Genomic DNA, 26,743 nt, shown 5'->3' on the forward strand with positions numbered 1-26,743 from the left:
ATAGCAGTGGTGGGTACTGAAAATCTTTACTCTAGTAAAAGTACAGTTGCTCCCATAAAAAAGCAGCCCATTGTTGAATAAAGGAGGGTAAGCCTACATATAGAGGGAGACCTGTACATCACGTGTAAAGCCCAACAGGACAGTTTTATCCACCCAAATGTGCTTTCTCCCTAATTCTCAAAAGTTATTGTTTCCTGAATAAATAACTGAGTTAAAGCCAAGGTTCACTGACATTCTATTTAATTAACTCACCATAGGGCATATATAACATCTAATATATAACATATATATATATATATATATATATATATATATATATATATATATATATATATATATATATATAATATAAAACAACCAGCAACCAATGCATAGACTAAATAAGCTTTTAATGCACCATTAATCAAAAGTGCCGGCTTGTAAAGGAGCGATGCAGGAGGTTTGTTGTGTACAGGGTTGGGGAGTAACGGATTACATCAGGATACAAAAAAAGAGTGACTGTATTCTGTTACAGTACAGAAAGTAAAGACCTAATCAGACTACAGGTACATTTTGTACAAATAAGGATTTGGCTACACATAGGGATTACTGGGAATTAAGTGCAAATTTTCCATGAAACGGAAAGCAGAGTGCTATTTGCTGTTTGGTAAAAACACAAAGCTAGGGAAGCATTTGTCCCAGATATTGAATGGCATGTAGCCAGTAGTTGAATGTGGTTACGCCCCCACCCCGTCAAACAGACTCTGTGCGAACTAGTTCCAGCTAGGGATGGGTATCGCTACTTGGTACCTTTATGGTATTGACCAAAACAGCCCGGTATCGAGTAGAACCAAATCGTCTCCAGTCAAACCAGTAGGCTACTTCAGTCGATACCTAGGCCTACTTTTTGTAACCAGATTGCGGCAAAAAATGACCATTTGTATGGTTTTGCTTGCAGCTCAACTCAAGCAACACACCGAAAGAAAGAGAAGAGTATGCCTTTTTTTCCCCTGATGTGCCTGCACCATAAATTGTATGGTTTTTGTAATAAAATGGCTGCACACGCGGAGTCCAAGCGTGATTTTAACAGCCGCTCACCTTCGGCTGCGTCTCAGGCACGTTCGTCACTGTTGCAGGTTTCTCACCACAAGCTTGGCTTTCCGTTGGTTTCATCTTCTGGTATCATTTAACACTACTCTGTACATTTTTATATGCTATTCACATCACTTGTCACTTATCGATCGCTGCGTTCCATCACATCAATTAAACACTTTTGTGGCGCAGCAACAATCAGCTGATCTTACTGACGGAGCCTCTGGCTGAAGCTGCGGTTGCTTCAGGTGTTGCTCGTATGATCGGCTGAACGTGCAGCCTCTCTTTTCCTCTGTTTGTGAGTCTTTAGTGTAGTTTAGTGACTTGTTTAAACAGACTCCTTTCTCGTTTTCTACTTGTGACTGTCGTCTTTTCAGAGGTTTACGACTCACCACTTGAGTAGATCTTTAAATTCAGTTTATTGATCGAAAGTTAATAAAATAATCTTCCGTTGTTTACTTTCAACACACGCATTGAAAAAAATACCTTAACTTTGTTTCCCACAACTTATTTGGTCACTAAACTATTTCATCCCTCCTCTCTCATTTAAATATAAAATATCTCCCAAGCAGTAGTCTTTCCCCTTATAGGCTAATACTACCAGTGAGGATGACCTAATTAGGATGAGGAGCGATCTGATACAATTTCCCAATAATTTTTATGTAGCAGTTATTTGAAACAAGAAAAATAAAATAGATCACCTTGCTTGTACATAACAACAATAAAAATAATAATAAGCTACCAATAAACTACTATGGCTTCAACAAGTGGCATTTTATGCAAGGTATCGAATGAAGTACTCAATTGGTATCCGTATCACTTTAAGGATTTGGTTTTGGTACTGGTATCGTAAAAGTTTAAACGATACCCAACCCTAGTTCCAGCTCCCTGTGAATGAACACGGCAGCCGGAGATGGGACAGAGCTCCGAGACCAACGGACGGCAGTTTGACCACTGGGAATACAGTACCAAGGTGGTTTTCTTGCCGGTTTGGCTCTTGACATCCCAGGGCTGAGTTAACTAATGAGACTGTGTTCGGTCCTGTTCATGTCGGGTTCACTGGGAGGCTGCTGAGCGCTGTTTCGTTGCCGCTCACCTGGCGCTGCTCCCCGCTATCATTTCCTGCCAGGTCCCCTCGCCACTTGCCTGAAAACCTCCAGTGCTTATACATGCACTCCGGTGCTTCGAACTCCCAGTACGGGCAGAGTGAGCTAATTTGACCAGTAGCTGCAGGCTAACTGAGCTAATTAGATAATCATAATCATAAAAATTAAGAAATCTTCTCATTGGACACTAAATTAATACAGGCCCACAACTTCATGATGATTTATTAACATTTCAAAATTGTTTTCCAGGAAATTACGCACGCAAAAATGTCTACAAGAATACCTACAAAACAACATTTTTTGTCATTGATGGGCTAGATCCTGCCATATGACGTATAGACCTAGTGCAAGGCCTATCATGTAAAATAAAAACAATTTTGATTTCATGGGAATGTCATATTTGTAATTATATATTTATAATTGTATGTTTCTCTAAACATACACTGAGCAGACAACGCATCTTTATTAGTGTTCTGTTCTCGCTAAGTGTTGTCCCCACAAATGTATACTCAGCTATACAGACAGCTAAACACTCTCCTAATCACAAACTCCAGGGAACAGGCCGATATGTTGGTTTTGGCAGTTTAATCAGGTTTTAGTGTTAAACTGTAGAAAAGAGCAAAAAGGATACACAAATGAAATCACACAAAGCATAGCTAACGAGCTACATGACCACCATATATAATAGAGGACCAATAAGTCACATTATTAGTTATTTAGTTATGTAGTACAAAGTCAGTGTAATAAAGCAAAACCACTTGCCATATGCCAGCATAACAAACACATCTGATTTTACTTTACTAATAATAATAAAGAATAAAGTCAACCATGTTAACTAACTTAGAAAACACATGACTATCTAAACACAATATATTTTTAACAAACAATGAAGTCGTTGTGTCTCTTTTATACTAATATACAATGTAAGTTACAGATGATGCCATGAATAAACTGTGAAGGTGAGGATGGCATTAGATTGTAGCCAGCGAGGTCTGGAGAGGAAGTGAAGCACTTCCTGTTTCCACAGTTAAAGAGACAGTTCACCCAACAACCACTAGGGGTCACAAAGCACTGAAAAACACACTGAGGTCCATAACAATTAGCGTATTTGGTATTGAAGTAATCCAAAAGTAACTAAAAGAAATCAGATTATAATACTTTATATTTTGTGGTACTGGAATTACATTACTGATTAAATTTTTTAACAAGTAATTAGTAATTGTACTGGATTACATCTTTAAAGTTACCCTCCCAACCCTGGTTGTGTACATAGAGGAACTGTTTACAGGACTTTTATTTCCTAAGACGCTGGTAACGTCACAGCAGAAATAATCACTAGAGACAACAGAGCTGTTTTTCCCATGCTGTTGATGTTTTAATATAGTTCTATTTACCAGCAGGCTGTAACTGCTCTCTGCGCCTCTGCAAGTGTGATTGAAGACAGTCCTGTACAGTGACTACAAAGCCAGTGTGCGTTTGTTTACACTAGTGAAATGTAAGGAAATAAAGTAGTTTTAAAATCTTTTTAAACCACTTTTTTCCCTACTCTATTAAATGAAAAAGTTCTGTAGAACATATTGTATTAGTTCATTACAAAACATGAATGCCACATATCCTAATAAAAGCAAATTATTTAAATTAGGAAGCGTGTGAGAGGGGTTTATATTGTTGTAGTCAAGACCAAGACCAGAGTTTATCGAGACCGAGACAAGACCAAGACTTTTAGGGGCTAAGAGCAGTCGAGACCAAGACCGAGGGAGGGCGAGACCGAGTCAAGACCAAGACCAGTTCCCTCCATAGGTGCTTCTCAAAGTGATCTGAAAGATACACTTTCCCATTAAAACACCCGAATACAAACAATAAGACCTATTATTGCTATTCCCAAAGGTATGGTCTTGAAATAAAATCCCGAGTCCTCAATCTCCAAGACCGAGATTGAGGACTCGGGATTGAGATCGAGTACAAAGGCGGTTGAGTCCAAGACGAGACCAAGACCATCAAAAAGTGGTCTTAAGACCGGTCTTTAGACCAAGACTGGTCTTGAGTACTACAACACTAGGGGATTACTTAAAATATAATCATTTTACTTTAATGCTTCAAAAACAGGAGATCTACCTTTGTGTAAATAATATTTTGCCAGCAGAATCAAATGGTTTTTCAAAATATTCAGTATATATGTGTCGTCATGTTCTCAGTATCAAACAGAACTTAACATGTCATGCGACATGCTTCACTAAGAATAAATATTAGTGGGACCACTACAGAGAATTGCAGATTAAAATTTCCACAAAAACTACACTGCGAGAAAAACCGCTGTCAACTACAAATGAAATCAAGAGCTGATGTTATATTTGATATAATGTTTAACAGGGCACCTTTAATTTTTTTAATAAAACATGCTTTAATGTGATAATTTTCTTCAATCGTATATAATAATCAGAGCTCTTAAAATACGTTGCTAGTAAAAGTGTCGGCTTGAGCCAGTTGAAGGCACGGCGCATGTGTGTGCACATAATCAGGACAAGCCTGATTTGTAACTGTATTATTGTGAAATGCAGAAGAATTCGTCAATGCTAACTTCTCACGAATTAAATCTATAATTATTTGACGGAGGGATAAAAGACATTTATTATAATGAAGAAAATAATCCTAAACCTAATGAATTCATTTGTTCAGTCAATGGTCGAGGTGTCACTAGAGTCCTTCTGTGCCTGCCTCACCTGAATGCTGTTGAGGGAGGAGGTTTGGAGAGATTAGGTCATGTCTGTCCCTCTCTTTCTCTCGTTGTCTCCCTCCATCTTGAAAGCCTTAAGGCTGGGATCAGATACTCTTCTTCGTTTGGCCTCCATCCATCGTCTCAGGCCATGATCTCACGCTTTCTCTTTCAGGCTTCCAGTCTTTCTTTTCTGTCGTTTCCTCTTGCGCTTTGGGGCTTTTCCCCGAAAATCACACCATTTCTCTAGTCTGTTGTTGCAAATTATTTTGTATTTCAGGGTTTAAAAAAATAAACTGATGAATTGTGCTACAGGAAAGGATGAAGTGTCACCTTTTCTACCCATGTTACTCTCTCTACTTTCCCATCTACCACTCCCTCCTTTTACTTACAATGTTCCTTTATTTTCCAAACCCTCTCCTTCCCCCATGTCCTTTTTCGCCTCTCACTTCCTTCTCCTTTACTTCCTCCTCTTATTCCCTTTTCTCATCATTCCTCCCTTCATTTCCCCTCACCCTACCTCTCCATTCTTCCTCTCTCCTTTAGGCGACCCACTACAGTTTCCTGGCAACTCTGGAGGTGCTGGGGAAGCTGATGTTCAGCGCTCTGGCCGGAGGCATGGTGGATTGGTTTGGTTTCCAAGTGGCCTTCCTCTTCTTCCTCACCCTCTCCGCCGGGACAGCATTGCATGTATGGACGGCTACCTTCACTGGTGCTCTCAGGGAACACCAGCTCAAAGAACAGCCCAAGTGAGATCAGGCTGAGGGTGACAAGTCCTGATTTGGGGCATCTGCTGGTGCTGAAAATGTGTTAGAATAACTTGAGTTTGACCACCAGTATTCAGACACCTCAAAAGTCTTTGAATTAAATATAACACTCATGACTTCAACACATCATTTCAGTATAGGAGATCTTGAATAAGTTGACTTTCCTCTTCTTCCGCCATTTTTTTTAAGGAGAAATCAGCCATGCGGTTAAGTACTCTGTTCCAGAGTGTTTTTTTGTCATTTCACTGGCAAAACTGGCCTTACATTTTATTTATTTTGCATTTGAAATATCCGGAAAGTCTTAATATTTACAGTAACGTGATGAAACTTGCAGATAGTGTGTAAGTAAGGACGAGCAATTTGAGTTTGCTGTGTTGAGTTTTTTGGACCGGATGGGACTGGTGCATCCAGTCAGTGTGATGAATTGATGTGGTTTAGCTTGTCAGGCAGTGATGTACAGTCAGACTGTATTAAGAGTTGAGAAGTACTTCGGGAAAAATAATCAAAGCTGTTTTTTAAATCATCTGAGCCATTTTAATGTGATAATAAGCCAGCAATAAGAGCTGTAGCCAAAAGCAATATCACTACTTTGTGATGCTTGTTTGATCACATTGTGCTGTACATGTTCGTCGGCCTCTTGAGTTGGATTGTTTACACTTATAAATGAATTCATCTCTACTACCTCGTATCAGCACTGTATGGTATGATACACAGGAGGTGAATGTACAGGAGCTGCACCAAGTAGAGTCACTCATTCACAATAAATAGTTGCAACTTATACGCTATGTTACCTGAGCAACAACAGTTAACCAAAGTAGGTTTGTAGTTACTGCGACTGTTTCTTTTTAGAAAGGTAAATAAACATGCAGTTCAGCTGTTGAATGAGGAGCATTTATTCAGTTTAATTAACCACAGATTTTCAGAGTAAAATCCCTTTCCCTTTGGAAAAGAACCTTGACAGCTTACTTCTTGTAGGAAACCCCAGCCTTACACACTGTCTCAGTTTTTCAATCAAGAATCAGACTAGACAATAAATTCTGAAAATAATGTATAAGACCAATACCAATGGCAAATTGCAGTTTTTGATAAAGTTGTTTCTTTTACTTTTGTGTTTTATGTTTGAAAAATGTCAACAAAATATGCTGTAACTCTCTGTGGGTACTGTATACTATATAAAATAATTTTCTCCAGGCTCAAAATACGAACGAAACAGCTGCTCTGTGGGAAAATGTATTGCTAGAAATTAAGTCTTAAATTGATAAGGGAGGCAGATTAGTGTACATAAAGGCAGCAGTCTCAGCAAATTAACCCAAAATAACATTTTTTAAAAACAGCTGCTTTCACCCACATAATAAATAAAGGGACGCCATACCACATCATTACTGGTTCATCCACGTAGCCAGAGATTTGCACAAAAAATAAAGCTGCTGAGTGAATCTTGCTGGTTGTTTTTGTGTGTGACCTTTGGTATTTACCTCCTGTCACCAGATTACACCACATTTTATATCCCCAGGGGTGAGGTCCTGTGTGGTCTTTGAGGACGCTCTCACTTTTGAAAATCCACTGTAGCTTATAGCTGCTTCAAACACAACACTGGCTCTCTGAAGTGTTCTGACTGAGGGCTACGAGAGTGAATAGGGCCCGTGTCACAGGATCCACAGCCTATACGGCTCTAATGACACAATGCTGTGAAGGAGGATTAGGCCAGTTTACACAGTCCCTCAGCACACCTCCACTTCACACTTTTTCACCCGGCCTCATTATCTGGGCACACTGTTTGTGTAGCGGGGAGAGACAGGGAGGGTTTGAGGAGAGAAGCTTATGTTTTATCTTCTCGCCATTCCCCAAAAAGAGCGAGCATCGAGAGGGATAGGCCTCTTAAGTTAGGTGTCCAACACAAGCCCGCTGCTTGTTGTGTCATCCAAACTGGTTTAGATGTATATAAATAAGGAAGGAGTGCTTCTATTACTTTGGGTTTTATTCACGCAGATGCCATCTTGAGTTTGAAAATGGTGTTTGCATTCATGCTTTGAAATGCTGGAGACTAAAACAGTTTGTTAGGAGTAAGCTAAAGAAAAAGGGAAAAGTTTTGATTGTGGAATTATAGATTTATTTATTTTTTCGATCATTTTAAGGACTTCTTGCCCATGTTAGCTTAAAAGCTGAGACTGAAGGTTTAAATTAATCTCTCAACTGTGCCAGTGAAGATCATGTGATACAGTCAAAAGCTCCAGAACAGCTATAGTAAAGGTGCCTTATGGTGAGATTGTTTGTCGACTACTGTTTCAAAGGGCAAATATGAACTTTCATTCTCAATAATCTAGTGTTGAATTTCATTCCCACTGTGTTTAGGAAATTAATTTAAATGGTTAAAAAGAAAAGTGCCAGTTTACCTGAATTGGATTATAAATATATGTATAAATAGAGAGAGAGAGAGCAAGCAATAACATTGCAGTTTGTTTTTTTTACCTGTGGTTTTGAGATCTCTACCTTTGAAACGTCTGCTGCCACTCAAAATACAATGGAGATCATTTTTTAAAATTTGTGCTGAAAAATGACATCTGGAAAAACTGCAGCGCATCTCTGCATAAACAATCTCCTGATTACTCTGGATCATCCACAGAGCTCACTGTAAACCGTTTTCACTGGGACTATTTCTTCTGGGGAAAGTTAGAATAAAACACAGCAAAATAAAAGGAGAAATGTGTTACCTGCAGGCACATCATTTGCCAGCTCCATTTTAAAGCCTGTGTGCAGACGAGAGCGAGGGAAGGTAGACAAGTGGTCTGGATCCTACAGCGCTGATGAGAGTGAGACCTCCCACTGCGGTTGCCAGATTGACAGAAACCCCCTGTGGAGAGAGTGCATGTCCCGGGGCCACCCTCGCCGCCACGGTTACCATTGTAGTGATCGATTGGTGAATTTGATGTGGATTTGTGTTGCCTTACATGTTGTCTGTTGACTTTGTGCAATAATGACTGTTGTGAGAAGCTGGCTCAATTTGCCAGGCATGCGCTTTCAACAAAGTGTACCTTACTCCTAAAATCTGTTGTTGTTATCACTGCACACAGATCAGACAATTATTCTGTGAATACTTTACTTTGAAATAGCCGTGCACGTGTTTGTTCATGTGTAATTCCCTAAACTGTTATCAACAGAGTCAGATTCCCTATATCGGAGGGTGAGACTGGGTATTCTTTTATGTCAACAGCGATTCAGTTTCAGTCATTAACAATCAGGCTGGGGCACAAGTCTGGTCACACCACCAACTTTATACCCGTATCACACAGGAGGCTCATTCACTCTGTGCTATGGCTGATCCGCTAATCACGGCGTCACAAGACGCACCACAATGACACCCAAACAATAGGAAACAGAAATAATAAGGCAGACTTTATGAGCCACCAAGAATGGAGAGAGAGTTCACTGACAGTTACATCTCTCGCCCGGTAGAGTTTCCTCTGGGGAGAGAAGGAGATAGGCAGAGAATGCAACATGTTTTAATCTCAGCAAACAAAGGTGTTGTATCGCTTTTTCCCCCTTTATTGTCTCTGAGCGCCCCAGGGGGAGAGAGGTGTTGGCTTTTTGCGCTCCCTTTGTCCTGTGGCCGGCAGGATGGCCTTCTGGGAAACCTGAGTGGGCAGGTGGAGGAGTGATCTACAGCGTCAATTGTCACGGTATTTCCTCCACTGGTGTTTACTTTTTATTCATTTTGCAGAAAGAGAATCGCCTCTCTCCCAAGCTCGTCTCCTCTCGTTCTTCCCACCACTTTGTCCTTTGTCTTCGTTTTCCTCCTTTGCTTTCTAACATCATCAGCTTCACAAGTTTGTTTTTGTTTCATATATGCTCTAGAACACTTTTTGTTATTATCTTAAAAACACAAAGATTTGAGACTTCATTGTCATTTGTCTATGGGTGTAATAACATAACATTCCTGTAATCTGATGAGATTAAAAAAAGCTATGGGCAGTAAATAACAATCTATACAATCCATATTTGAGTTAATTTTGATTAATCTGTTAAACCTGCAATTTAAATACAAACTTATATCAAGCTTTTATTTCAGTTGCAAGATTCTGGAAAAGGTTTACACTCTTGCAGACTGTGGTTTATTCTGTCACCTTTATATTTTATGAGTATTAATCATCTAAATGCTACAGCCAGTGTCACCAAAAAACATCCCAGCAGCTTTAAAATGAATGCTCAATAAACACTCCACTAGATTTTTCCAGATCTTAAAATTGCATCTTACAGTCTTTGTCAGCAAATGGAAGATAAAGAGTAGAGTGACAATGATATGGCTCCCTGATGGCTGTTACTGTTACTTTTAAGATGTTAAGAATAAAATATCTGTTCTTTGCGGAAAATATAGTGATACAGCACTAAAACTCTTTATGGAAACCTGGATTGATGAAGATAGCCATTAAATCTTCTATTCAGCTGTAGGAAAACTCTGGGATACACCTTTAAAGAACAACTTATTCACACAAAACATCTCTGTTCAAACTGTTTCATAAAATATAATGAGAAAATACAGACAAGATTACTGGCCGTATAATTATATAAGTCCATTACAATGGTCTAACCATAGTAATATTATTCACAGTTAAACAGACAGGTGAAAAGCAAAAGGCCAAAAATAGAATGGACAGAGAGAGAGAGAGCAATTGAAATGGATTGTCTCTGATAATGTTGGAAAGATCTCAGTATTATGTTAAACACATACAGTACACACTTTTACAATGATATGACAAATGATCACCGCTTATCTTTGCCTTTAATCTGTCAAAAGAACTGAGCTGTTCTGTTTTGTTGTTGCACACACATCATGTCTTCTACTGTGCCTTCAAATGTGCAGCTGCTGGCACAGATGGGCCACAGAAACTGTGAAGAATGGTAACAATCATATTTGTGTGCTAATTCATGATCTGAGCGACGTGTGTTTGTGTTCCCTCTTCGCGACAAACTCCAAACTTAAAATTTAAGCCACCTAATATTTTACACACCACTACAGCAGTGAGGGCTCAAAGAGGAAGAGGAAAAGAAAACAACGAAAGAAAAGAGAACCGGAGACGTGGCTGAGCAGGATCTATGCAGGAACTATAGGAGAGAGGCAGCCTTAATGCATGACAGACAGAGGAGCAGTGAGGGTTCAGTTTGCTGTTAGCTAAGACACAACGACTGAGCCGTAACTCTAGCCTGAGGAGAGACGAGTGCTGGTGTATTTTCTTCCATTGCAGACAGGCAGATATCTTTACTTGGTGACAGCACACACCTGTGTGTAGAGCACATGACCTGATGGCCACTGTGGGAACCGGCAGTGCGATGTAGCATACTCAGTCAACATTTATGGAGAAGTAAGGATCTAAAGGGAGGACGGACAGCAGAGGAAGATCTCATGGGGGTAAAGTTGTTGGGCAGCCAACTGAGCTGAATTCATTAAAGTTATTAAAGGCGGAATTACACATTCAGTCTGTGCATGTGTTTTACTTTATCTTGAGTTAGATGTGTTTTATGTTAGCCATGCGCCTTAAAGTCTACTGTAAAACATTCATTGAGGTAGTATTTTCCTGTTTTGTGTGGCACAGACACACGCACACACACAATCTGCAAAATGAATGCAGCACATGACCATTTATCCTGTTCTGTTATTTCAGGGTGTCTGATATTCTTGTTTTTTGAGAATTTCCTTTTTGCGAATTACCAGTATTTGAATACAGTTAATTTGAGAAAAACTCACTCACATAATCCTCTGCACTTAATTTAGAAACAACCATTTTCCATTTTGATGAGAGCCTGAGTAGAATTTTCAATTAGTTTCCACTGAAACACCATGAGTTCACCTTAACAGCCCCGGAGCAATAACTGCAAGCCCAGCCCCACTGAATAACTTAACGTAAGAATAAATTGTATGTTCTGTACTCATTTCATTAATAATACACAACTAATTTTTATACAGGATCTCTGCACCCTGCCAACATAATCATAGGTGTCTATTTTTAGGTACAGGCTTTTAATTGGCATGAATATTCTAATGAGAGACAAAGAAGCGTGTGTTGAAGATGGCAGCGTAAACAGTGTGTGGTTCTCTTAGAGAGAGAGAGACATAATGTACCTGTGTGTGTTGTGTATAGAAATTATCACTTTTTTGGTTTCTTTCAGTGGAAAGATAGAAACATGAGGTAATTATCCTGGTGCTGACATCTGCACAGTTATTTTAAGATTACAACTTACATTTTTAATTATTTTAGGGTTACGTCAACTCATAAACCTGGGATGTGTTTTCTTGTCTTTTGTTTATTATGGGTAATAATTGCAGCTTTGTATGTATGTTAACATTTAAAATCCACCGTCTAACATCTAACACATCCACATCTAACAGATATTTTTATTTTATTTTGTTTGAGTATATTTGACTGTGTGAATTCATTTTTTCATACCGTCCACTGCTGAGATCAGAGAAATCCATGTTTACAGCCTGTTTACAGCCATATATTCTATTTCTAATTACAGCTCACAGGTTGTGTATAGCTTTTCCTAGTTGGATTTGCGTACTAAAAGAAAATCCAATAGGCTATAACATGAAGAGTCAAACCAGAAAGTAACACAGCTAAATTAATCTGTGCTTCTTTGTGACCGTGCCGCCACAGGCTTGGGGACGTACGTGACTACTCACAGAGCTAGATGGTGAAATACTGTAGCTGGTGAGGTCGCATCTAATGGCTGGCAAGTTGGGAACATGCTAGCACTTGTCATTCACAATAGCTTTCTGATGTTCCTTCTGTTTTCTCTGTAGGCTACCCCCCTTGCATTTTGTTCTCAGGGTTGTATCATTTCGTTTTAATAAAAAGTTATTGAAGAGAAAAGGGTTGTCTGAGCTAGCTTGCTTGCCAATTGTCAGCTCATTAGCTTGTTTGCTTACAGGAAAATAATTTCACAATTTATTCAGAAGATGTAGCCTATACCATCAACTTGGCTCTCATAACTGTCTAAAAAACAAATCTTTTTTTCCAGCAGCAGTCCATACACTTGCAGTGGAGGGTTAAATAAAAGTGGATGGTGTGAAACAGCTAATAAGCCTGTATGGTTTCTTCCATTTTTGACTCTCCGGCTCTCCATTCCCTCAAGATCAGCACTGTCAAGGTGACTTGCTATTGGTAAATGGTGCAAATTCACATGTCGAACTTCCCCCAAAGTTTAACTGAACATAAAAGTTTGAAAAGCTGCTGTGTACATGCTTTTATACACATTTATAAAGAAACAATGAATTTATCTAATCCAAATGTGTGTGCATTTGAAGTGATGGGAGCTGCTCTGTGGTGGAACAGGCTCTGCTATCCGGTCCCTCAGTGATGGCCTGGGATGTGACAAGCTGCCAGCTCATATGGTGTTGAGCCTGAGTCACTTAGCTCTGGTCTGCCTCAGTCTTCGGGCTCAGACCCCTTCAGCCCAACCCTCCTGCATCCCCACCCTCTGTCTCAGTCCCACCGCACACACCCCCAGCCTCATTTGGACCATTAGGGCCAAGACAGGAGAAGCCTCGTTCTTGTGCACACCCCACTTCCTCTCTTTCATTTTCTGTCACGTATTTTCTGACGCCTTCCCTTCATTCCTCCATCTCGCTGCCCTCACATGCGGACAACCCGTCGGGACTAGTTGTTGACGGGGGAGTTAACAGTGCATTGCTATGGTGTTTAAAGTGTCCCAGCTCTATATGGCAGTCTGTCTAACTGCCTCCTGGTGATGGAGCCTTTGTAGGTCATTTTACCCATCCATCCATCCATCTATCCATCTCTCTCTCTCTCTATCTATATTTTGCTGATCGTCTGTCTCGTTGCTCATTCAAGTGAAAAAACTCTTAACTGCTCATTGAGGAGTTGTTGTTGGCAGACTCAATCCTATCATATTCCAGGCCTATATTATATTCAGTATCTCTCAGGGAAATCATTCTTTTTCTGAGAACAAACTATTGTTTTTTAGAGTGCAGTCACACAAGAAAGACTCAAATTTCTCCTAATCCGATATCAGAATATCTGTGGTATGAAATTGAGGATATGAATAAAAGGGAAATGTCAAATTTGTCAAGCTGATATCACTTACAAAGGTTGGTCATATCATGCTACAACGAACACAGACACGTAGGTGTTACCAGGTGTTGTAGAAGAGCATTAACTTTTGTTTTATGCTATGGGTTATTTTCTTATCATTTCCAACAAAGTGTCCCGAATAAAACTTTTGATACTATCTTTACAGAGCATTTAAACAAAGTTCTAAAACTATTTTAGTTAGAGTAGAATTTAGGATTTTGGATTTCATTTGAACCCAAACATTCATTAATGGGAACCACATTCTCCAGATCTGTTAAATTGTATGCTTGTTCAGCACTGCCAAAAAGACTCACACATTTACATCAGCAATTCTCTGGAATTCTTTGATTGTGAGTGTACCAATTAAACATTAGCTTCATTCCCTTCTACAGTGCACATAAATAGTACTCCCTGTTCAGGGAATGTTGGTTAAGGAAACAAAATTCCTCCGTTCCTCCATGTAAAGCAGACATCACTTCCTCAGGTAACGTAAACACCTCAGATACCTGTTGCTGCTCCAGTGAAAGTTTTACGCTACTGAAATAAAATACTGAATATATATTGACAGAAAAACTGACACCATTACAAATCCTATTCTAATAAAATGTATGTAACTTGTGATATGATTAATTTACAAAACGCACGGGTCATTCCTAAAGAGATTAATATTATGCAAATTAGATTAGATTATTATGATATATTATATGTAGATTATTTCCAGAACACATAATCATATACATATATATCCTTGATAATTGTGAATGGTGAACAAAATGAATGCCAGTTCTTGTCCACCAATCAAACAGCAATGTCTCCAAAGCACAACGCCGGCTGCAGTATGCATATTTAGTGCTGTAGTCAACTGTTGTAAGGTTAACATCAGCACTGAACCTTTGTTGTGATATTGAAGTAACGGGGCTATGCCAGCCAAACCAATGTAAGTTTAGCTTGGTAGTAGTTCTAAGGTCAACAACAGCTTGTTTCCATAGACATATTGGAGTATTTGATTTATAGATTATTTGAGCATTGTTGTTTTTAGGTAACTTAAATGGTATCATCAATAACGATAACGTTAGTTACAACAACAATGCAGACATTTGTAAACCCCTTTGTGAGCTGATTTGTTTATTTTTAGCTCTCCTGGAGGCACAATGACTGATGATCTTGCTTGTCAACGTCTGGCGAACTGATGTGCCAGTTCACAGTTCCCTTTGAACTGAGCATGTTTTGTTCCCTACAGTTTGGAATCTTAACATGAATGAATACCCTGTGCCGTCCACTTCGCAGGGACCTACTATAGGTGATCGGGACGCACCCACAGTTTAGTGTTAAGTTTTTGAAAAAGCATGTACAAAACACATGCTGAGATCCACTGTAGATCCTCTGTCCTAAGCTGCAATAATGTAAACATGCATACAAGATTAAAATATCCATGCAAAGATGTGATGCTTTGATGTCCAATGACTGATCTTGAATAGGTAACTCAAGCAATTCACATAAAACGGTCCAGAGGGACACAAAAATGAACACACTCCACTAAATAGCAGTTGAGTCCATTTACTTTCTGATATAATTAGTAACCCAAAAAATTTAAATAGGATTCAGGCCCTAATCTCCCTTAAATTAGCACAAGAAACCATATCATTGAACCACTTTTTAAAACAAGGAGGGGAGGTTGATTTACTTTCTTTCAAAATGCCCTTTTAGCTATAACCATACAAGACATGACAACCTGCGTGGTCACAAAAGGCAGGTAGAGCGTTCAACTATTTTCAGTTTTTAGTGATAAAATAAGAGCGCAGGCTTGGTTTGTGTGGGAATATTTTTGACAATATCACGACTTCCTGGCACTTTCCAAAAATGAGCGTATATATATGAAGGGTGTGTTGACGTGGAGAAAACATGAAGCGACGAGGTGATGGAGCGAAGAGAAGAGGAAGGGTGGAGATCTGTGGAGGAAGGGGGGAGAGGATGGAAGGACCAAAGGACAGAGGGGGAGATACAGGACCATTACTACACTGTTTGACATCATCAGGGATTCAGCCTAGGGCCAGAGCGACTAATGGGGGTCTCTCTGCCTGCCTCTCTCTCTCTTCCCCTATCTCTCACACACAACAATCACATTCAAAATGCACACTACATGTACAGATAGGAATTTATGCACGCTTCAGTGCTTAGAGCTATACAAGCAGACACATGTGAATACACATGCACAACTATGCACACAGATGCACACACAGCTGAGCCGCCATGTCCAATCCAATAAGGTTTCCATGCAGAGTTTAAAATAAAAAATTGCTGAATCTATGCTTCCTTTTGGTACCTCAGAATGTTTCCATCTTAATTTAGGTGCAAAGCTGTACTGTACATATTGTTTTGTTTCATTGAAATTGCCTCAATAATATGTACAACATGGTCCTATACCATCTATTTTCCTGTTGCTTCACGGGTAAACTAATCTTGTATTATCGTTCATGTAAGTGTTTGTGTCATCTGTGAGACAAAAGGGGAACAGTCTAGCCCCTTTATCTCACACTATACCTTGAAAGCCACACCACTTGTGCATCTCTGCAGTCTTTGAGGGAAAAAAGGCTTACAGCGCCACGCTGCCGAGAAAAGCCAACTCATCCCCACCAGCATTTGTTGTGCTCTGCTTAATCTAATTCAACTGCTAAAACCCCAGTGACAGCAGCTCGATTGCTTCAAGCACTAAATCATGGTCTTATGGAGAAACGGTAACAAAAATAAAGATGAGAGAGAGATTGAGCAGAGTGGAGACAGAGAAGGCAATGCATCTAGATAAAAAGGGACGGATATGGGATAGAGAAAAAGATAGAGGAAGAGATACAGTAGCAGTGGTGTGTTGATGTGGACAGCTGGACATGGATTTTTTAATCTGTCCAAATAGGATCTGCCCTATGCAGACTTTTCTCCCAAACAACAGGCCTAACACTGGGGTTGTGACAGCCAGACGACAGCATGGGACCAGCACTCAGAGATGACACCACTGCTGTCTGTGTGTGTGAAAGAGAGCAATAGTGCATGCATCTGTGTGAAGAGGAAGAGGGAGAGAATGTAACAATAAGACAGGCAGTCAAAATGTCTGCAAGTCTTGCCGACAGAAGTGTCAGATAAAGTTTGTAGTTTTCGTGTCAGATTTCCATCTACTGCCAAACTCTAGTTGTGATGCATTTTGTTGTGGACGGACTACATTCAGGTGACAGCTGTGATGTAACTCGGACACAACAGTCTTGTTTCCATCCAAATGGAACGCATATTTTCACTGAAATTCCAGAAAATCTGCAAAGAAAATGCAAATGACAGCTTGTTTTCATCCACTACCATTTTGTGAATATTAGGAGTTGAGAGCATTGAGATAGTGGCGCTAACTCTCCAGACCGGTGCCATTGTTTTCTGCATATTCACTCAGGCTTTTTTATGCACAAATTGAAAATGCACTTAAAAACAGGTGGATGGAAACACACTTATTGATTTGTTTCATGAGCATAATCAATGCAGGTAATGAGTAATTGTTTTGGGGGTGCTTTATAGACTGTATAAAACATGGATGTAGCTGTTGCTATCCAGGCCTCACTCTCCTATCTCCCGGCTAATCCAAAAATGGGCAGAGTTGAAGTATTGGTGGAGCCAAGGTGGGCCAAATGAAGTCTGGTCGCTGCAGCTAGCCACCTGTGACGGCACTCACCTGTCACTCCATGCCCTTGACTATGCAGAATTTTAAGCTGTAATATAATTGAAATGGGTGTGTTCTATAAAAATCCCCCCCACAGAGTTCTCATGAAGGGGGAATTTTAAACCAGGCTGTAAACATTATTTCTGCTGTAAAGTTGGGCAATTTAACATGGAGATTGACTCATTTTAGAGCCAGCCTCAAGTGGCCTTTCAAGGAACTGCAGCTTTTGGCACTTCATTTTTCAGCCCTGGAGGTGGCTGCTTTGTTATAAGTGAGGCTGTTTGGGTGTGATACTGTTTTTGTTTATGTGGTTAAAGTATGAGGGGCCGTACAAGCCATAATACTTTCTGGCACTCTCACATACATGCATTCTCCTTTCACATACATATATTTTACAGAACATGGATATGTCACACAAGAGACTTAGCTGCATGCTTAAAATGTCATTTTACCATTTTTTATGCATCTGTTAATATGCATCTTACCACATAATTTTGTAATTTTAGTATACATAACTGTGTAAAACTGTACAAATAAGCTAAGACATAAAAAGTGAATATAGAGAGTGGTATATATTCACTTTCTATGTTTCCAATGCAAGAAGTTGAAGATCTTCTCCAGGGCATGCATACATACTATGCTTTTATGGCTCTGTGGGTGTGTGTGTGTGTGTGTGCGTGTGTGTGGCGTGTAGTTGACTGGGTGTGTCAGGCTGGCCTATTGTCGACTCTTTCAGACAGGCTAACAGGCTCTCGGGGCCCCAGGACCCAAAGACTGTGATGGGAACACTGTTTAATTGGGGTAATCGGCGCGCTTTTAGGGACCTGCTTATTAAGAGAAACCCCTCAAACATCCTCGCCTCACCACCAATAGACAGACAGGCAAAGTGACAGCTCTGCCTCTCGCCAATCAATGCCTTCACCCACATCCCTGTGTCAAAGACCCCAAATCAGGAGGCAGGGATTTAGTACAATGATGAATGTGTGTGCCCATGAGTGTGTATAGCAATCACATCTCAGTAACACTAACAATGTTTAACAATACCTAAATGTCTCAGTGATACAGTCCCTTTGCCTGGAGATAAAAACGGTGTAAAAGGTGTGGTGGTGGTGGTGGTGGTGAGAAACACTGAGCTCTGGATATTTTTTACAAATTTGGACATTCGAAAATGAATAAATAAGAATAAAAACATTTTACCATGCATCTCTAGTTAACATCAGATATTCTTTCAGAAACAGACGTTAGATTGATCATATGTAACCTACCCGTTAACCTCTGTAAAAGTTATAAAACATGTTACGGTAAATAACTAAGTAAGGCATTTTATAATCTTATTATATTACTTTAATTTATTACAGTGTAGTATTACTTAAAAAATGCTCACTGAGCATGCTCCATGTGATCCAAGCTCGTTAAGAACAACAAACAGTTAATTCATTGTCTGTGGCAACAATGACTGAGATTGTTTTATCTTGTCTCATCCTGAGTTATTGTTGTTGTAACAGAGAGGGATGTGAGGATTAGACACTGTCTGACTGCCTGACCCCCAACTGCACACACACACACACACACACACACGCACACACGCACACACACACACACACACACACACACATTCACAGAACACAAGCAAACTTTCCCCTCATATATATTTTTCCCCTGTAATTTGTTGCTGTAATATGAATAAATCTTTTGTCTGACCTGCTTCTGTCTGACCTGCCAACAGGTATCAGATACAGAATTAATCACACCATAATATGATTATGATGCGTCTGCATTGTTTTTGCATATTCAATGCATCACCTGAATGCACAACCTTCTGAAACCTGAAAGATTACCAACATTACTGAAATTAAAAAAGAAAAAGGATAAACACTTTTTCATTTATGTCCCCACATTTAACTCTTAAATTCCTTCCGGTTTCCTCCCTCCTTTCTCTCCTCCCATTATCCATGCATTCTTAACTTCATGAAACTCACATCACACCCATTCAGTTTTCTGATTCCTGCGTCCGCTCCACGTTCGCTCATCCTAAGACAAAAGGCCTTCTATGTTTTGTTGTTGTTTTTATCTGCTGGTCTTACATGTAGAGATGTTGCCCTGACATGACTGAGGGTCAATACATATTGTTTATGAAAAACAAAAGGATGATGACGTGATGTCATGTCTAGACTCCATGCAAATTAACAAGGTTCATAAAAACCTCTCGCAAGCATGCATACAGTATTTTCAAAGCCACGTGACAACACACACACACACACACACACACACACACACACACGCACACACACACACACACATACACATAGAGTGGCAGACAAAGTGGGAATGATTATGGTAATGATAATAATCATGCCTGTCATCACCGTCTCCTCCACCATGTTAAAAATTAATCTGAGTTAACGGTAATCCACGTCTCCTCATTAGATTACTGGTGTGGGGAGGGGTTACTCACAGACCATCTGTACATCATTAACACAGTCTCAGTGACAGCCCTCTCCTCATCAACTTCCTCCATCCCTGCATCCTTCTGCCCTTTCATCCATCTTTGTCTGCATCCGTGTTTATCCATCTCATCCTATACCACTGTCATTCAGTCTCCTCTTCCTTTCTGTCTGCTCTCTCCATTATTCAGTGTGTCAGTCTAGATGTGCGTCACATTGGCAAACCAAACCCAATGACAGAGAGAATTTGAAAATCACGCTGAAGTGACGCTGTTTCGATGTCTTCCAGGGGTGTCATTATCAGCTGGCGCCATCAGTCCCTCATTATTAATATCTTATTTCTATTATGTCATTGGACATTGTCTCTAATACTGCTTCTGTTCCTCTTCCTCCTACACACACTTTAGCAAAAAATGCTTTGATTTCTGTAGAGAAATGATTTTTTACAGCAAAGGTCAAAGGTCAGGGTCAGCTACAGAACTCCAATACAGCGGTGCCACCCAGGGCTGAACAGGGGTTCGTTGTTTAGCTCAAGGACACTTGAGCAATGGCTTGAATATCCAGCGAAATGTTGATCTTTTTACATAACTGACAATTGAAAAAGAAGGGAACAGACAGACAGAATAAACCTTGACACATCCATCACTGAATCATGTTGTTCATGTCACTGGAACTAGCAGAGACAGGCAGAAAAAGAGAAACAGAGGAAGATGCTGAGGGGCACAAGAAAATGACAATGTAAGGCGAGGAGATATAGCCAGGTATATATACCAGTTGTTTAAGGAATAGTTTTCAGAAATACATGTATTCATTTACTTGCTCAGAGATGATACCAATCTCATGTCTCTACAATAAATATTAAGCTATCCCCTGCAGCTGGTTAGCTTAACTTAGCATATAGACTTGAAACAAGGGGAAACAGCTAGCTTGGCTCTCTCTAAAGGTAACAAAATTTGCACCATGAAATCTCCAGACAGGCACAAAAAGAGAACTAGAATGACTACTTAATTTCTTCAGGAAGTTACTGCATCTGGCCAAGAAATAGTCCCACACATAACCCTTCGAAACACTGCAACCTGTCATTTTTACTTTGTACATATTAAACAAACAAGATATAATGTATTAATTAGTTAGCTTTTGAGGTGCTGGTAGGTAGGTTTTTTTACCTTTGGACAGTGGCTAGTTGTTGCCCCTTGTTTCCAGTCTTTATGCTAAGCTAAGCTAACCATCTACTGGCAGTACCGTCATATCTTACACACCGGTACTGTACTGTGGTACCAATGACAGTGGCATTGCATTTCCAAAAATGTTGAACCATTCCTTTAACAAGACAGAGCGACTGCAGACTGGGCAGGATTGTAATTATACAAAGGGAAGACGTGATGAGTGCAGCAAATGACTCCAAGGCCCTTGATAATTGATAACATCTGTGTTTTTATTTCACTGTGGGGCAAGTCTGCTCTGAGGTCTGTCCTGCTGTGGGCAAACATCCTCCACTGTCTGCAGTACTTATTTAAGACACACTCGCTACAGTACAATGGAGTACACCACCGTACTGTGTTTTCTATGAGGACTCAGCGAAAGTCACTACCCAGTCGTTTTCTGCCTGGGCTTTTGAACTGTCAAGACTCCCAAATCAAAGTGCTATATCGCACAGCACGGCAAGGAGAAGAAGCATCTGAATGAAATCGACAGTGCAGTCCTCAAGTCTCAGGTGTGGTTTCACATCGCTTTAACCTCAGCCAGCGCTCCAGGTATCTCATCTCGACAGACGTGCGGGGCGAGAAGCTCATCAACTTTTTCTGTGACATCTGCCTGAGAGGAAAGTGTGGAAACAAACAGAAAAAAGTTCAGCTGTTCCTCCTCCCCGGCCTTTTGTCTCTGTCAGAACTCCATTGATTTTTCTGCTGACTTTATAGACAGCTTGGAATATTATTAGGAGGCGGAGCTCGCAGCGTTTCGTGTTGTGCATGTGTGTGTGTATTGACAGATGGTTGTCATTGTATGAGAGCTGGTTTGCACATTCATGTAATGGAAGCAGAGAAACACAGTAAACATATGTAGTGGACAGCAGGACTCACTGACTGGAAGTAAAGGTGCACACGGCAAACACACTTTGACTGCATCAATGACATGCATGCTCGATAATATATTAGCAGCATGTCAGTGTTCTCTGATTCCTGCATGTTGTGAAATGCATTTTTAAAAATTTATCAATTTTCATCATTTCAGCACAGGATAGGAGCAAACAGACAGTGAGAAAGGTTCAGCGTCAGAGACGGGGATTGAAGATGGCATCAGGAAAAGACGAGTAAATGTCTAAAGGCAACAGAAGGAGGCAGATTTGAGGACAGAACTGTGTAAAACATAAAAACCATGAGCGGAACTGAACAGACAAGCCATTATGAGAGTTGGAGACTCGTGGTTGACCAACTCGCTCTTTATCACTGTGTGTGTGTGTGTGTGAGTGTGTGTGTGTGTGTGTGTGTGTGTGCTTGAAGACCCCCGCCCCTCTACTGGCCCCGCCTCTCCATGCGCAGCAGCCTAACTGTTCCTGACAGCCAGTGGCTCATTAGAGCTGCTGTTCTATGTTCCTACCTCTATCCACTCGCTCCCAGTTTCCTGGACTCAGCCTCCCAAAACAATATGTGTGTGTGTGTGTGGGTGTGTGTGTGTGTGTGTGTGTGTGTGTGTGTGTGTGTGTGTCAGCTGGCTGCACTCAGGCCTGAGCCAGGAGAGGCATGGGGGGCAGTGGGGAAGAGAGAGGGGGAGTCAAGGCCTATTCACCGGCACAAAGACATAATTAACCAAATTGGCAAATGGTTTGAGAAACCGCCTCTTGAACAATGTGTGCTAGCCTTTGGTTGCTATAGCAACTCTAAATTTGTGTCTATATTTGTGTGTGTGTGTGTGTCCGATGTCCATATTAAAAGTCATAAATGATTATCAGTTGCGTGATTGTCACACGCTTACACGTCTTTTAATTCTGGGGTTTTCTGTTCCGGTTTTTCTCTAGCTGTGTCATCCTTCACTCACTCACTCACTCACTCAGTCAGTCATCCAAATATGCAACAGGGCCAGATCATTTCACTTTGTGATCCCTGTTTGAGATTAGGCAGATAGCTATGTTTATAAAGACTCTCAGTACACTAATTTATCTACAACATTCAAAACAACATTAAATCCAACACCAAAAGGAAAAAGGGTCGGTGCGGTGAGCTCATGTCTGTTTCCTCTCTGAGGTAAAAGTGATCACAGAGAAAGGTGATAACAGTCACACTCATGGCCTCACACATCTGACAGTTTGTTGGTGTGTATGTGTGTGTTTGCGTGTCTGTCAGCTGACTCTCCTCCCTGTGAGTCAATGAGACATCGATCACAGTGACAGTGGGACAGACATCAAGGACAAACTGCTTGTAGATCAATAGCTGCATGGCTGCACTCTGTGTGCGTGTGTGCTGGTGTGTCTAAAGCTTGTATTGCTTCCCTGCTATGGAAGAAAACATTTCATATTTAAACCGAAGCTGCATAAGACATCACTTTATCTATCAAATATAGATTTCTCTGCAATACAGAAGTTGAAGTCGAGTTTATTTGTACTTCTGAGCAGCACTAAGTTTAGTCCATAGAAAGTTGCTGTTTTTTGGAGTTACAGTAAGGTTGCGAGGTTTGTTTGTTTGTTTCTGTAAAGCTGTCTTCCTCCCGCAGACTCCAGCCCCGTTTTGAGGTTAGTTTCTGTAAAGTTGTGCCTTTTGGCACCAAGCAGCATTGTGGTTTGGGAGCTCGAAGCTTGGTTAAAGATAAACTTCAGGTCTGACTGAAGAGTTCAGTCTTCCTCGCTCTCTTCCCCTCCCTCTGTCTCTCTCTCTGTTTCTTCCCCTCCCACCCCTCGTTCGGCCCCCAGAGTCACAACAAGAAGCAGCAAACAGCTTGTGCATCCCTCGTACCAGGAGAAAATGCCCCATTTTCATCTGTTTGAATCTGACATTTTTGGCACATTAAATATTGGACATTAATAAATTAAATGTAATGAACTGACATGAAAGAAGAAAAAAGTCCAATGGTACAATGCAAGAAAGTATAAAAGGCAAGAGTGCAAAAGAAAGAAGCACAACAACAACTAAAAAGAAGACTCAAACTTTTTTCTTTAATTCCAATTAACTATTGCCTTCTGTAACCATTGGAGATTATTTTTCAACTTCATTTATTCAAACAAATATTGAATAATTTATAGTAGCGGGAATAACAACATGAGAAATCACAGGCACTTGGTGCCAATGGAGGGAAAGAGGTCTGTCTATGAGGAGTGTGGCTGAGGAGCGCTCCTAATAAGTGTGACTTATTGGTCATTTAATGTAATTAGACCTCCATTGGGTGTTTTGTAACATTGAAATAATCATAACTGCTTGAAGAGAACTGATGCAGCTGATCTGTGACCAGCAACTGCACTAATTTATGAGGTGATCAACCATTCATTTTTGATCTGTGATTTCAGAATATTAACTTTTTGCTATATTGCCTGAAATGTAACACACTGTAAGTCATTATATGTCTCTGACTTCCACAGATCCCAGCACTCCTCAGTCCACCTGCTATGTCTGGGATTCCTTTAAAACTGTTGATATTTCTGCCCATAAACTGTATTAAAAAATGGCAGACACATCTCCACTTCCTCCCACTGTACAAAAATTAAGGTAAAGTATACCAGATGCGGGTGTTGCCATCTTGGACTGATGGTGACGTCATTTTTAGCCTGCGCAGCATAGTGATCAGGGTTGGAAGAGCAGTGTGGAGGTCCCACCCATACATCCAGCAGACAATCACGAAGTCAGCTGTTACTTTTGAGGAGATGTCATGTCGTACATTGATTCAGCAAAACCCTGGTTTATGTTCAGTGACATTTTTTGCATCCAATGGAGGAGTTTTTAAAAGTTTTGCTTTCTTTTTATAGCAACAGATTTAGCTACTTTTAAAATGTATTTGGAAACTTTTAACAACTTTTGAAAAGTGACTCAAATGCTAAAAGACACGCACATATTTACAGCCTGTCTGCCTCACTGCAAAAGTGCATTGTGAGTGACACGTCAGCAGTAGCGAGGGCTCAGCTCAATCACCAGCCACAGGCAGCACTGTGTTATATAGCTAGCTAGCAAGCACATAAAACAGGCAGCGAAAATTGTTCATGTGTGGGATGTGTTCTTTGTAAAAATATCTGATAATAAAGTGTTAATTTTGCTTTTATGAATAATAGTATGTGATAATAAACAAAAAAGTTAGGGCTGGCCCCTAGTCCGCACCTCGCGGGACTTTCGGATAATTTATCACCGTTGATGAACCACCCAAAGAATATTTTATTGTTTTTAAATAGCCGGCTTCTTGAATTAGACTCGTGAGGAACCGCGACATGCATGCAGTTGTCGGCAGCACGGCAAAAACTCTGCACAAGACCGGTGAATGGCAGGCGAGAGAGAGACAGAGAGATAGAGAGAGAGAAAAGCCTCAGTTTAGTTTCGGCTCGGAATCGCACTGTTCAAAAATCAGTCGACTATAGGCAGGACTTGACGATTCTGATTCGACTATGTAAATCCTTAGTCGGGGACAGCCCTAAGAAATTTAAAATAATAAATGTCGCCAAGAGAGCAGATTATGTAGCCTATATATATAAAAAAATTCGACCTGCCTTTTGGTTTTCACCCCAAAATTAGTTTACAACCCTGCTTAACGTTAACACAATGTGTTGGTGCAATTGCTGAAATGACACTCTCTACCTGCAAAAGGCAACTACAGTATGGTTGAAGTTAGCATAAGATCGGGGTAATGGCAGATGAGTTTATGGTTGCGGTGTGTAAATGTATGGTAAAGATTAGCCAACTAAAACACTTGGTTATGGTTCATAGAACGGCAACATTAGTTGCAGTTTTGTGCCAGGACAAGATCTCCAGCGTTAAGGACATACTAAACACCTGTACACTTTCTCGACCTTCTCACTACGTACTGTGAAGGCCACAGTATTTTCTACTTGAGGTGTTCAGTAAATGTACATACGAACCTTCAAGCTGAACTGACTATATGGAATCACCATTGTCACGTATCAAATTAGTGTGTTTTAGCTGTGGAGCTCCACTCACTGGTGATTGAAAGCACTGTCAGCTCAGCTGTGATCACAGTATGCAGCTGTCTGGTCAAAGGCTTATTAAAAGACAGCAAAAAGATACAGGGAAGATCAGGAAGTCATAACTTTGTAAGCTGTGAGCTATTTGAGCAGCAGCAACAGACTGAACTTGTTTCTGAAAGACAGTCAGACAAAAATGTGTCAAGTGCGGTGATGCATTCAGTTACTGTTGTACAGTACATATTGAAGTGCAGTTGAATGGAGATACTATTGAATAGCATGGAAAAAAAGTCATTCATAATCTACCTCTACTCTCTGCTTTGGCACTAAACGTTGGTATTTGCCGTAAGTCATGTGGTACGAAACTGTTCAACAAAGATGTAATTCCTTGGGATACTGGGCTGCTTATTTTCACACTCAGGTGCTGTTGTTCATTCTCAGGTGTGAAGCTCCGCACTCACAACTTGAGGAAGCCATTGGTGGCAGAACTACAGTCTATTATGTTTCCAATTCCAGCAAGATAAATGGCATGACGAGCTGGTATTTGTTACCACAACACATTGTCATTTAACAGTGAATGAAAACAACAAGTCTACTATGTTTTGCATCTATTACTATGACCAGTGTTCTCCCTGTGGACCACAGAGTACTGTGATTTACAACACCTTGTTAAAGTGAATAGGTGTGAGATCTACTGGTAAATTGCAAATCGAGCATAGCAGCGGGCCTGAGCCTGTGTAGCACCTCAG

At 40.4% G+C, this 26,743-nt stretch overlaps 1 protein-coding gene across 1 annotated transcript in view; it reads left to right on the forward strand.

Moving 5' to 3' along the window:
- The window catches only part of mfsd3 (major facilitator superfamily domain containing 3), an 11,593-nt gene extending 4,500 nt beyond the window's left edge, over positions 1-7,093 (forward strand). Inside the window, exons 3-4 of the mRNA XM_046035015.1 lie at positions 2,201-2,277; positions 5,437-7,093. Coding sequence (XP_045890971.1) covers positions 2,201-2,277; positions 5,437-5,643 — 284 coding nt within the window. The 3' untranslated portion in view covers positions 5,644-7,093. The remainder of the gene's footprint in view (positions 1-2,200; positions 2,278-5,436) is intronic.
- The last annotated feature ends 19,650 nt before the right edge of the window (positions 7,094-26,743 follow it).

Source organism: Micropterus dolomieu, linkage group LG21 (assembly GCF_021292245.1).
Source record: "Micropterus dolomieu isolate WLL.071019.BEF.003 ecotype Adirondacks linkage group LG21, ASM2129224v1, whole genome shotgun sequence".
In the NCBI taxonomy this organism is placed as follows: domain Eukaryota; kingdom Metazoa; phylum Chordata; class Actinopteri; order Centrarchiformes; family Centrarchidae; genus Micropterus; species Micropterus dolomieu.